The 14163-nt window shown below is 43.4% G+C and overlaps 1 protein-coding gene across 2 annotated transcripts; it reads right to left on the bottom strand.

Annotated features, from left to right (window-relative positions):
* Positions 1-3012: 3012 nt before the first annotated feature.
* On the bottom strand, positions 3013-12904 carry RGN (regucalcin). Of its 2 annotated transcripts, none has more exons than XM_083502094.1 (7): positions 12746-12904; positions 9125-9290; positions 7618-7800; positions 6416-6631; positions 5538-5669; positions 3809-3963; positions 3013-3298 (listed from the first exon to the last, which is right to left on the bottom strand). In XM_083502094.1, exons 2-7 carry the CDS (start codon positions 9285-9287, stop codon positions 3248-3250), a joined length of 900 nt encoding a protein of 299 aa, XP_083358220.1. In that variant the 5' UTR covers positions 9288-9290; positions 12746-12904; the 3' UTR covers positions 3013-3247. The 2 variants fall into 2 exon arrangements, with proteins under 2 accessions (XP_083358220.1, XP_083358221.1); XM_083502095.1 differs by lacking the exon at positions 12746-12904 and adding an exon at positions 10837-10999.
* Between the last annotated feature and the right edge of the window lie 1259 nt (positions 12905-14163).

Here is a 14163-nt window from a genome sequence, read left to right as displayed (position 1 = left end):
GTCAGGATGGGAAAATCCCTTTCAAATACGTATAAATGTATCTTCCAATGGCTGTAGCACATGGAAGCACTAGAAAGTTGTCCCTCACTGCAGATGTATAAAAATGCAAAGAAAGCATCTAATTGCAAGGTTAAGAGAGAGATATGTTTTGTACACCTAAGATTACCATGAGCAAAATCCCGTTGAAAGTGGAATTTCCTGAAGGTCTGGAGAAACTGGAATTAACAAAACAAAACAAAAACCTTTCATTCTAACAGAGGTTGTTGGTTTGGAAAGAAACTGCAACAATTCAACCATTTTTTAATTTTAATTTTATTTTATTAAACCTATGTGTCCCACCTTGCTATGCTTACCCAAGAGTTAAAGCTACATTCCTAAACACATTTTCCTGAGAGCAAGTCCCGTTACTTAGTGGGGCTTACTTCTGAGTAGCCCCATATAGCATTGCTCTGCCAGCTGTGAAGAAAAGGGTGGAGGAGAACTCTTTCAAACCTACTTGTTTGATGCAGTTGTCATTTTTTGTTGGCTTGTTGCTTAAAGGTAAAGGGACACCTGACCATTAGGTCCAGTCGCGGACAACTCTGGGGTTGCGGCGCTCATCTTGCTTTCCTGGCTGAGGAAGCCGGCGTACAGCTTCCAGGTCATGTGGCCAGCATGACTAAGCTGCTTCTGGCAGAGCAGAGTGGTGCTGTGGTCTAAACCACAGAGCCTAGGGCTTGCCGATCAGAAGGTCGGCGGTTCGAATCCCTGTGACAGGGTAAGCTCCTGTTGCTCAGTCCCTGCTCCTGCCAAACTAGCAGTTCGAATGCACATCAAAGTGCAAGTACAGTGGTATCTTGGGTTAAGTACTTAATTCGTTCTGGAGGTCCATTTTTAACCTGAAACTGTTCTTAACCTGAAGCATCACTTTAGCTAATGGGGCCTCCCGCTGCCCCTGTACCGCCAGAGCACGATTTCTGTTCTCATCCTGAAGCAAAGTTCTTAACCCGAGGTAATGTTTTTGGGTTAGCGGAGTTTGTAACCTGAAGTGTATGTAACCCGAGGTACTACTGTAGATAAATAGGTACCACTCTAGCAGGAAGGTAAATGGCTTGTTGCTTACATGACATCTATCCAATTTTCAACCTTCCCACATCCCATTCCAGAGATAAACGCAGCAACCTTTACTTTTCTTATGTCCTCTTCCTCCTTTACAATGAGTTCAAAGCAAACCAAGCTCAGTTATGACTGGCAGGTGCTTCTCAAAGCAAGCTTTGCTTCCTGCAGCCGTGGATTGTGGATTCCCAGGAATCTTTACAGTAGGAACAAATCAGGAAGCTACATATTTTGCCCCCCCCCCAATAGCAGCCACAGGGTCCTCTGATCTGGATGTGGACTATGTAATTGAGTGAAAGGTCTTCCCAGGGGATCTTTTTCTCCAGCTTAAATGCCCCTTCCCCAAACTACAACCTGCAAAGTTAAATCACATCGGAATCTGTGTGACAGCAGAGTTAACCCTGCTTCCCTTATGCCATGGACCCAAATTAAATACCACCAGCACCCTGCTTTGTTTTTTAACGGAATGTATAACACGGGGATGGGGAACTTGTGGTCCTCTAGATGTGGTCAGGCTCCAACTCCCATGAGCTGCAGGCAGTATGAGCAATGGTCAGGGCTGATCATTTTACTCCAGCAACATCTGAGGTTCCCGAGCCCTGATATAATGTATAATTTAGAAGTAATTCAGGAAACGAGAGGCTACCAAGGTGGACACTATTTCCCAAACCTTTGTTATCAGGAGTACACTTGTTTACAGAACTATATATGTAGGCATTCTTAACCCTAACACACATATCTTCTTGTGTGCATGTTGTCCACCCGCTCCCAAAATAATGGACACACACTCCCCTGCAATGGGGTGATAGCCAGTCAATGTTTCCTCCAGTGTCCTGCCCTTTCCTGTGCCTAGTCGGTCAGTGTTCAGGCATGGAACCATGATTTCTGGGCTATGATGTTGCTTCTCCTTACCTGCCAGTGGCAATGCAGACTGTGTCAAGGAAGACCCTTGTCCCTCCCTTAGAATGATGTTGCATATATCCTGAGTGAAGAGTCAATGCTACATGGTGATAGAGTGGCAGATGAATCTGGTTTAATTTTTCCAAGGTGCTCCTCAACCCCCACTTGAAGAACATGAATGTGCTTTCACTCACAAACTGATAGGCTGTGTGGTAGAGGTCCATAGAATTATAGAGTTGGAAGGGACCCAGAGGGTCATCTGGTCCAGCCCCCTGCAATGCAAGGTTCAACCAGAGAACTACTAACTCTTCTCCTTAAACAGGAATGGACTCCTATCAGCCCAGCCAGCATGCCCAATGGTCAGGAATGATGGGAATTGTAGTCCAGCAGTCATGGATTCAACATCCGTGTTTTAGACAGATGAACCATATTTCGTGGCCAAAGCAGGTGTGTGATATTTTTCAGAAATGCTACACAGCCAAAACTGATATGCAATTGGTGGAGTTAAACAAGGAACCTAACGATTTTCATTTACTAGGAGACACTGGGCAACCGTCATGGCACAGCCACATGTTGTTCAGGAGGAAATCAGGAGGCACGAAAAAACACAGTTGTACAAGCCAAGAAGTTCCAGCCATCAGAACACGCTGATGGCAAATTCAGTTCAGCCTAAAGAATTATGACCATACCTTGCTACATCCACGGCTGATTCAGATATCCGAACAGCCAGAGCTTGCCCACTTCCTTACTTGTTTCTGCTTTGCTGGTTGACAACAGCCATTTTCGAGCAGAAGCCATGGAGGAAAGGAGTGGGGAGAGGGATTGAACAAATCAGATTTTTTACTTTGTCCCCCTTTCACTGGTTGGCTGCAACCATTTTAGTAATAAACCATGGAGACAGAGAAAATAGAATTAGAAATGTTCCCCTAGGAATCCATGAACATTGCCTGTTCGTTATGTGAGCACTCGCCTAACAAACAATTTCCTGAGAACATATTGCGTTCAGAAAGCGGGACCTGCATGCATTTCCGTCTTTATTAGGAAAGAATAGATTTTCGTAGAAGAGAAGAAAACATTGTTTTTCTTGTTGTTAACAAAAAGGCCAATTTGGCAAAATACAAAATCTATATTAAATGTTTGGAGGTTATTTAGCTTGGCTTTCCGTGGCTGCCATCTTGCTGTAGCCGTCAGGAAAGAGATATGCATGTGAATCTTTTTTCCTGCTCTTGATGAGTGCCTTTGAGAGTAACTGTTAGCCAGCATATGAATTTGGCGGGATTCCTTTCACCCCGAGGCCAGTGATCTGTTAAAAAGCATGAGGGGAAGGATATAAATATGACAACCCAAAATCCCCCATGTGCCTTTGGTTATAAACTCAAAAAGTATCCACCACCACCCAACAACAACAACTCTAAATGCTTGCCTGCATCTTAATATCATATGTAAGTATATAGGGCAATTGCATTTCTAAATGCAAAGCGCATATATTTCACAGGAGAATAAAATAAACAACAGCTTTTTATAGGTTTGGCCTGGCACCAAACACCTCTCTCTCCCACCCTGTTCTTTCATAGCTGTCTTCTACAGGCAACTGGGTCCATAGAACTCAGTACTGACACTGATTGGCAGGGTTTATCCAGGGTTTCAGACGGGGAGTGTTACCCAGCCCTACCTGCAGGTGCTGAGGGCTGACCTGGAAAACTTTCTGCATGCAAGGCAGATGCTCTCTCACCAAACTACAACCCTTTTCCCACATGTGTGTGGCCTCAAGTGCACTGGACCCTTTCATATGCGCTGAAAACCATCCAATTACCTTGAAAACATTGCCAGCTTTTGGTTGCCCTGACAGTGAGGCCTCATCCAATCCTTGGCTAGCAGATGTGACGTACAGCTCTGAATAATCATTTCCACCAAAACTGCAGGAAGTAGTTTCAGCAACAGGCAGCTTCACGGTCTGGAGACGTTTTCCTGTTAAAGTATACCAGTTTGGGGGTTTTTTGGGGGGGGGGTTATGTGGAGGATCAGCGTGTGTCCCCCACCTCACAATTTAGTGTTTGGAGGACAACTCGAAGAGCTGCCCCTTCCACATAAAACAGGGCTTGCTTAGCATATTTGGAAGTAATTAAAGTAATAAGCATTACTATCTGAAGAACGCCCTATTAAAAACATTGTAATGTCTAGGGTTATACATGTATAATTGTAGGATAGTCCTGCAAGAATCCTGACAGAGTGGATCCATGCCAAAGCGGAGTAAGCCTTGAATGCAAATAACATTACCATTTTAAAACAAAAGAAAAGAAAAGAAAACCCTGAAATGGATGTATGCTCCAGAGTTGCAGCATAGACTTTGAAGAAGGTTTTGGGTTTTTTGAATGCAAAAATAAGAAAGTAAACAAATAGGTTTATTGTACTGGTTGATTAAACAAAATAGCCTTACTGGGATTCCATCACATTTCAGCTGAATTTCTTCAACTGTTACACAGCATTCATATACTATTTATGTAAATTTATGATTGTTGCCGGTATGGAAGAGAAACTTTTGTAATGTGGAGAATACTGGACCATATTTTAGCCCAGTGTGGCCTACTATGACTGTGTGTCCATTCTCTCCCACAGTGCACTCAACTGTGTTTCCACTGCTGGGTTTTAAATCCTTGTTCACACACCATTATCCTAAATGCATATGCACCTTGCACTTTGTTACAAAATACTACGGTTTGATGCATTGTTTCTCAAGCCAACTTCACCCCAATTAGAGTCCTTAAGCTGCTCTCAGCACGTTGGCATAGGGTAAAAACGTCCCCACCCTGGTCAACACCTCCTGGTTGTGTACACAGACGGAAATCAGAATCTGACACTAATGAAGCCACTCTGATTCTGATGTGAACAGCTAGGGGGAATGTGAACACACCCTGTGACACAATGGCTCTTAAGCAAAGGGAGGTCTTTCCTAGCCCCTCCTACCTGATGCTTTTAATGAGAGATGCTAGGGATTTAACCCGGGGCAAACCAAATTCTCTGCCACTGCACTCAGTCCTCAGTTTTGAAAAAAACACACGAATCTGCACTTTGGTTTATGTAGTTTTTACATTTGCTCAGTTCTTAAAACAAGAGCTGCTTTAGACACCAGGGGTTAATATGCCTTTTTGATTTCCCCTTGCACTCTTGGAGTCGCAGGCTGCCCCCTTCATAGAAGCAGCTCCACATAAGCAAAGGTTCCCCAAAGAATCCTGGGAACTGTAGTTTGCCCCTCACTGAGCTACAGTCCCCAGCACCCTTAAACTATAGTTCCCAGGATTTGAATGTATGGTGCATACACAGCCGAATGGATGCAATCCACACAGAGAGATATGTGAGCTGTTCATCACATCATTCGCTTTGAAAAACAACACTACAGGGTTGTATGCAACGTGTTGAGCATTGGGGCATCAAAAAGAGCATGCAATAAAGTCTTCCATGGGAGCCTGAAAGGACCCAAGAGGGATCATCGAGATTCTTTAATTGAGATTTTTCTTTCTTCCTCCCACCTTGCAACTGCTTACCTGTCTCGGGGTCTATACGGATCACTCTTCCTCCATTGTAACAAGCCACCCAGAGCTTTCCGTCAGAATCAATGCACATCCCGTCAGGGATACTCTCTTCCTTTTCCATCTTATAAACGCTCCTTCGGTTAGCTGCAGAAAGAAGTTGACGCACATTATGGACTTAATCACACTTTAAACACTATGCCTTCCAAGTTAGCATTTCCGCCCCCCCCCCAAGACATGGACCTGAAGAAAGCTAAGAAAAACTACGAAAGGATCCATCCAAGAAGTTGATAAAGGGTTACCACTGAAATGGCACTGCATGGGGAAAGGAGAAGCCAAAAGTCTTCAGGCAAAAGCACCTAGAAGTGGTATAGAAGCATAGTATAGAACTGGCATCATTGATACATTCTAGATTTCAGTTCCAGAAAGACTGTGCTATTAGTAAAAACAAGCAAGCAAACAAACAAAAACCTACCTCTAGGTCAGGTTTATATTATCCATATTAGTCTGTGCTACATATCTGAATATTATATAAATACTGTATGGCAGAATATAATCAAATGAGCTAAATGGACCAGTGGTCTGACTCAGTATAGGCAGCTTTCTATCTTAATAGTCATGGCCCCAGTTTGCACATCTCATTAAACCAAACTATCACATGTTGCCTATCTAATGAATATACTTGTGGCTTAAACTTCTGAAACAGGTCATTTTAAAGCCAGACAAGTTATCCCAAAACTGACTCACAGCTACAGGTATTATTAGAACGATGCAGTGAGATATTCTTACAGTAGAGCAGGTACAGATTTTTCCTCAGTGCTTGGCAGCAAAACAACTGCACTGGGGAAAGTGTTTTTATTTTAAGGATCTCGAAATAACAAGAGCAGCCATACAGAGCTTTCCAGTTTGCAGGTCATAGTCGAAGGCATCCACCGAGTACGAAAGGCTGTCGATGTAATAGAAGGTTCTGTGATCCAGCGACCAATCCAAACCGTTGGAGATGTCCACTTTGTCAAAGTGTTTCACTACTGAGTGATCAGGAAAGAGGGTGTAGAGGGAACCTTGCTGCCTCTCTAGCACTGCTGGCCGAATCTCCTCTCCCATTGTACCTGCAATTACCACAACATTCAGGTTAAGAGTATCCTAAAAAGACAATAGACAGCCAAAGATGTAGCACCACAACAGTGGGTGGTCTCCTCTTTAATTATTCCACCCAGTGAAGCTGAATGTTCAAAGATTCAGGACACAGGGTAGTGTTCAACTACATTTTACTCAGAGTAGCCTCACTGAAATTAAAGAATACACCACATCCACACCACACATTTCAAACACCACAATACCACTTCAAACAGTCGTGACTTCCCTCAAAGAGTTCTGTGAATTTAAGGGTGCTAGAAGTTGTTAGGAAGGAGACCCCTACTGACCTTACAGGGCTCCAATTCCCAGAGTTCCCTGGGGAGAGGGATTGACTGTGAAACTACTCCAGGAATTGTAGCTCTGTGAAGGAAAGAGGGGTCTCCTAACAACCCCCAGTAGAAGAAAGTATGGTGCTATTTTTCTAGAAAAAGAGGTGCCAGAACAAAGTTCCGGAGTTCTGGCTGAAAAAAAGCCCTGCTTCTTCACATAGTGAGTAAACAACGGAATTGGCTCTGATAAGACAGTGATGGCCACCAACTTGGGTGACTATAAAAGAAAGAAAGAAAGAAAGAAAGAAAGAAAGAAAGAAAGAAAGAAAGAAAGAAAGAAAGAAAGAAAGAACCTTATCAGATAAAGTTATCAATGGCTCCTCGCTACAAAAAATGGATCCATTTGCTTCAAAGGCAGAAGTCAGGTTAAGTGACATGAAAACTGTGCTCTGAATTGTTAGGGATATTTATTTGTCAAAGCAAAGTAATCACATGGAACAAGAGAAACACTAAGCTGCAACACAGAAGAAGCTGAGGGAAAGGAGAGAGGCGTGTGTTCAGTACAGGGTTCTGTGAACTGGGATTGATAGCTACTCTTGGGTGATACACAACGAAGGATCCTAATTCCTTAAGACAAATAAACGAGCTGGAAATCTTCAAGCATGGGGCTGATGGCCATCCAAACCTACCTGCAAACAGTCTTCCTGCAGGATCCACTTTCCCATCATTGAACCGGTTATTGGATTTATCCAAGTCAACGTGCTTAATGGTGGTTACTGACTTATTTTTCCAGTTTAAAGCTGCAAACTGGGTTCCCAGGGTAATCATGTAATCGCCAGATTTGCGAAGACACACACAACTCACTGGAGCACCTGGAGTGGAAACCATGTTTTGGGATGGGGGAGAAAAGAAAGTGAACCACTTGGACAACTTTTTATTGTTTTTCAAAGGCAGTAAATAAACACATACGTAAAATTGTTGTTGTTGTTGTTTAGTCGTGTCCGACTCTTCGTGACCCCATGGACCAGAGCACACCAGGCACTCCTGTCTTCCACTGCCTCCCACAGTTTGGTCAAAATACGTAAAATACATAAAATTAAATATCCTTGTTCACAGCCACAACAAAGCCAAGTCTGACCCTCTGTCCATGACACTACACTGGAAGTCAATACTTGGCTACTGTAGTGTAATTCATATGGAGTTGCCCAGTTTGGAACCATCAGTTACAAAATGCTGCACCAGAAACTTTTGCATAGCTAGAACGTAATCCTACTGTACAAAAGTTAAAAGTCCAATGATTTGAGGACCTCACTGCCCTGGTTATACTCAACCATGTTTCATATAGGCATCAACTGCATGTTGACATCTATTTGGACTTCTGGAGGGCTTATACTAACTTTAATTTAAGATTTGTGTACTGATGGTCACTGCATCCACAATGCGAGCTGATGGCAGTTTCTTGTTATAATTTGTACATTTCTATCATCATTGCTGTTTTCCTCTTCTTTTTCATTGTTTTTGTTTCACCTTTTTTCTTCTCCTTGTTAAATTTGCAAATAAAACAATAGAACAGAATCCCTTGCTCTACCCAACACTAGCATGTGGCCCCCCATAAGGTTGCCCTCTAGGAAATGTGGCCCTCAGGCTGGAAAATGTTTCCCACCAAAGTTGTAGGGCTTACCGTGAACCAAGTCAGCCTGCTGGTGTGTGCTGCTCTAATTGCACTGCACCGCTCCTCTCTTTTGAAAGCCAGAGGAAACAAAACAGCGGCCGGCAAACCATGAATGCCGGTTCACATGTGGAACTAAGACAACTTCTGGTTTGTTTCCTCTCAGCTTTGGAAAGGAATGCATTGGGCTGCATGATTTGAGCAGCAGGCACCAGCATGCCTGCCCATTCACAGTAAGCCACAGTTTGGCTTATCATAATCTGTGAACTATGCAACAGACAGTGTTTGGTTTGTAGGCAAATTTCACACTTAATAGACACCTTTCAGTGCCGGAACTGGTCCTAAGAGCTGTATGGGAAGGAATAGTTCCAAAAGTGTGGCTTATCCTACCACAAGTCGATGGGAAAACCATACCTATGGCGCTTCTTCCTCCCATGTAGCTTGTAGAAGTCACACGATGATCCCGCCAATCATCTAATTTTTAGATCATTCTGAAATAAATACTCTACTGTGAAACTGTTCCTTACCTACAGAAACACTATGCAGTTCCTTGGTAAGGGAATTCCATCGGTAGACCTTTTTGTCGGTTATATCCACAAAGAGAAGCGAACTTTCCTTTTCCTCCCAAACGGGTGATTCTCCAAGTTTGCAGTTGTGCTGCACAACAGACTCAACTTTTACAGAGGACATGGCCTTTGGGGAAGAGAAGCAGCAATCAAGGAAGGCAAAGGATGTTTCCCTTCGTTCCTACCTGCAGTCAAGTTAAGTTGAACAGGAACCAGATGTCAACTACTCTCCCCCACAGTTGAAACACACTTACCTTGAGCTGTTTTTAGCCCACTTTTTAGCCAAAAAGATTCCCAGAGCGGCTCTAAAATCACAAGGAAGAAAGTCTCTCACAATCCACAAAGGCATGATGATGGCACACAAATAAAAGGGGAGGGGGAATGAAAAAGCAAGTTCAGGAACCTATTCTAAAAGTTATAAGCTAGTTGGGACCTGGAGCCATTTGGACCTCTAGCCTCTCTTCAGAGCTATATTCCAGGCAAAGTGAGACTTTGCACAGGACCAATGCCTCACTAATTTATGAAATTAATTGCCATAAGGTAAGGGCACAAGCTCAGGTGGCTTTAAAATGGATTAGTCAAATTCACAAGGACAGGTCTAGCAATGGCTATTGGCAATGATGTAAATAAAACCAGGAATCTTTATGGCCCAGAAACCTCTCATTGCCAGATACAAAGAACAAACAATAAAAGTTGTCCAAGTCCCTCATCTCCACCCTTCACCACTTGCAAGCTTCCCAAATGCACCTTCCCAGATGCTAAGCATCCATTCAGACTTTTCTGTCACAGACAGAAAGTTTCACTAAAGGACAAGACTTTGGAAGAGCGAAAGAAGCATTTTCAGAATTGTGTGTGTAAATGCTCAGGATTGATGTATATCAGGACTGAACAATTTCTGCTCGGCAACTCAAATTCAACCCACTGGCTATGCTCAGTCAGAGATTCACTATGTTCCTCGTTTTGGGAGCCTGCCTGAGATTACAAAACATCAGGAGGGCTGTTGAGCAAGTGGCAGGATAAAATATACAGCTTGTGGGCTTTGCTCACCTTTTCGGATCGCAAATTTTACAGCCTGCACAGTGTTGCCAAATATCACGCCTTCTAATATCAAACTCAGGGAGTGAGAGCCAATAGAAATTGAGCCAAAACCTGACCACTGGGAAATGAAGAAGGAGCTATCAACATGCTCAGGGCAACCTTGGGTATTCTGAGCAACAAAAAAAGAGGCAAGCCATCCAGAGTCAATGAAGACATCAGGAATCCCAGAATTTTGCCTTTCAATTGAAAAGAAAAATGGGAAGCTGAGAGGGGTGAGGAGTAAATGTGCTTGCTTGCATCCCATGGCTCACAACTGTGACAGGCTAGCAGGATCCCTGAGGAAAAGGACTTTTGGAAGAGATGCACTCAACAATTTGTTACAGGCTCCACTTAACCACTAATGCCTGAACCCACAATGCACGGCAGCTTAGTGAAAGCCGCAATTATATTTTTCCTGCAGAGCAAAAGAAATTACATTTCTTGAGGCTGTAAGGTGCCTCAAGATTTTATTTCAGAGTTCCCCTAGCAAACCAGACATTAACAACTATAATTATTTCAAGAAAGCAACTCTTAGAAAAAAAGAAAAAAAGACAATTGGGGCTGGGAGGAAAGACACAAGAAATAAGCATTCTTACAGAATCGAATAAGAAGTCCTGTTCGCAGTCAGCTCAGTCAAATCCCAGTCACAATGTCCAGGAGTATGAACTACAACCGAGAAAAGTTCAGTTTCTAAAGGTGATGCTTCATTCAGTTTCCTTGCTACTAGAGTCTAAGCTATCTACTCTTCCAAAAAAACCCCACTGTCAGCAAACTTATAGCACCCAGCATTGCTAATCTTTAATGAGAACGCCTATCTTCACAGTCAAACATTAGCAAGTTGCTGCTGAGTATAGTTCTTTTCTGTGTGAGTGCACTAATAAGTAGGGCAAACATCAATAGCACATCATCAGCATTCTCCCCAGAAATGTAGGCAGGACAGAAGAGAGGGATCCGGGTGGAGGAGAAAGCAAGATGCATTGATGCTAGTGAAATACAGATGTTCAACGCTAAACATGCAAAATAGTGAGTGTGTTTTAACCGCAACAGTAACATTATACACCATGGAACGCATGCAAAATGTGTTGCTGTTTTTTAAAAAAAAGAAATGAAGATGCATGTCCATTGTTACCAAGGAAAAAATGGCTACATGCAAATATATACAGAGTACACGTTTCAAAAAGTAGTTACACTAAAATCAATTATTGGTGGTGAACTTTTGAGCACAGCAGAAAGTACAAGGGAACTTTTAAAGCAAGATGTACCCTGTGCTACCAAGAATAAAATTATGACCACAACCAGACGCATTAACTGGATTCTTATTTAATTTATTGTTTTAATCCGTGCTTTTTCCATTTTGTGCTGGAACCCACAGCACTTTTATCAAGCTTTTGAGTACTGGCACCTTGTTGTTGCTTTTTAATTAAAAAAAACCCACTGGTTTTAATGGGGTTGTGCTTTTGACTCCGATGACTTTGAGTGGAGGCTATGGGATGTATGTGGGTTAAAAAATAATAATTAATAAACCTCTGTTGCTTCTGCGATCTCCCCACTCTTCTACAAGGATATCTTGCCAAGCTTATGCAGACAATTAAGGAAACATCTCTGTGTAATAGTCGACAGGCCTGATTTTAAAACACGAGGTAAAAATGGGAGTGCCAGTATGGTGTAGTTGTTAAGAACTGGACTAGGAGACCAGGGTTCAAATCGAGACTCATGTATGAAGCTTAACGGATAACCCTGGATTCGTCCTGCTCCATCAACCTACCTCAAAGGGTTGTTGTGAGGAAAAGATGGGGAGAGGAAGAACAATGTATTTATTTTTTATTAAATTTGTATACCACCCTTCATCCAAAGATCGCAGGGCAGTTTGCAAGGTAAAAACACAAAATGAGAACATGAAAGACATAACAAAAATCCGAAAACAAACCAATAACCCCACTCCCACAAACACATTTAAAAGGCCATAGAATGTTTTGTCAGACAAGGGCCAGGTTAGAGAGAAACGTTTTCTTATGAAAGATATGCACCGAAGGCATCCCTTGTGCTCATTCAACATTGCTAAATTAAAATTAAAATTATCTGCAATGCTGATTTAGCTCGCTAGTTGAGCAAACGATCTGGGGAATTGCAGGACTTTAAAAAAGCAGATTCTCCCCACCCCGGCCTTCCCAGGTATGTTTGTGAATTCAGTGGAGATTATAATCTGGGTTGGCGCCTGCAGGCTAACCGAAAGAGCAAACAGATACAACGCGGGAGCGTCGAACTGAGCTAGATTTCGCAGAGTTCGGGGTCGCAGCGTTCTTTTAAGTAGCATTCCCAAGATATTCTTGAACCCGAGTCCCGGGCAAATAGGGAAGCAGAGAGTTCGGATTCCTTTAGCTGGGCCCTGTTTCTACATCGAGAAAAAGTCGCGCTCGCTCCCGGCAGCCACCACGAGATACTGAAAGAGGAAGGAAGAGGAACTCGGTGCCTGTTGATGTTTTTTACGCCTTAAGAGAGACTCACCAGCTTTTTTGCAGGGGGCAGATTCGGCGGGGGGCGGCTCTGCTCACGGCTGGCTTTGGGAAGCAGCGGCGAAAGAAGGCCCGGTTGGCACAGCCACCCCTTGCAAGCTTAGCTAACAAAGCTTGTTCTCTCTCTCTTTTTTTGTATGCTTGCAAAACACTCTTCCCCCGTTGGCGGCCTTGGGCTAAAAACTGGAGCCTGATCCTCTGCTATAGGGAGGTGGGAAAGCAGGGAAGTTTAAAAAAGAAAAGAGGCGGGAGCAGGAGAGAAAGAGACTAGGAAGGTGGCACAAGGTCTTTTAATATCTGGAAATGTGTGGGGCAAGCTTAGCCCCCCTGAACCTGTTTTGAGCTTCAGGATGCAGCGCTTCAATGCAGAGCCATAGAGGGGGGGAAAGGAGGAAAGTAATATTCTGGCAGAGACATCACCTTGCCAACAAAGGTCCGTATAGTTTAAAGCCATGGTTTTCCCAGTAGTCATGTATAGAAGTGAGAGCTGGACCATAAAGAAGGCTGATCGCCGAAGAATTGATGCTTTTGAATTATGGTGCTGGAGGAGACTCTTGAGAGTCCCATGGACTGCAAGATCAAACCTCTCCATTCTTAAGAAAATCAGCCCTGAGTGCTCACTGGAAGGCCAGATCGTGAAGCTGAGGCTCCAATACTTTGGCCACCTCATGAGAAGAGAAGACTCCCTGGAAAAGACCCTGATGTTGGGAAAGATGGAGGGCACAAGGAGAAGGGGACGACAGAGGATGAGATGGTTGGATAGTGTTCTTGAAGCTACCAGCATGAGTTTGACCAAACTGCGGGAGGCAGTGGAAGACAGGAGTGCCCGGCGTGCTCTGGTCCATGGGGTCACGAAGAATCGGACACGACTAAATAACAACAATATTCTGGCTTTATCATTGGGCTCCGTGGATTGTAGCTGGAAAATGCATCATCATCATCACCACTCTGAGTGGCTCCCAACAGAATATTAAAAACACAATTAAACACCAAACATTAAAAACTTCCCTAAACCAGCGTTCAGTAATGTGAGCCCACAATACACACACTTTTCCAGGCTCTTTTTCAACTCTTAGGTCATTTGAGAATGGGAAAGGAGGAAGATGAATAAAAATATTAAAATTACCTTGCCGGAACATTTGTGCATTCCCGCTGACCTTCACGCAAAAGGTTGCGACTTTGTAATTCAGGTGGTTGTTGTATTTTATCTTCATAAGCTGCGCACACGCCATACACTGTGGTAGGTTAGGGCAGAAGAGAAGCGACTAGGCCAAAGTTGTAATTTCTAGGCCAAAGGGAGCTTTGAACCTAGGCATTTCCTGTCAGACACAACGTAACCTCGCATAACAAGCCGGTTATTATTTATCCGCATACTGCAAAAGGGGGAGCCAAGATGGAGAGCATTTTGCA

Source organism: Podarcis liolepis (genome assembly GCF_965112155.1).
Source record: "Podarcis liolepis genome assembly, chromosome: 4".
Taxonomy (NCBI): domain Eukaryota; kingdom Metazoa; phylum Chordata; class Lepidosauria; order Squamata; family Lacertidae; genus Podarcis; species Podarcis liolepis.
The sequence above is the reverse complement of the archived record's forward strand: the minus strand, read 5'-3'. Positions and strand labels throughout refer to the sequence as shown.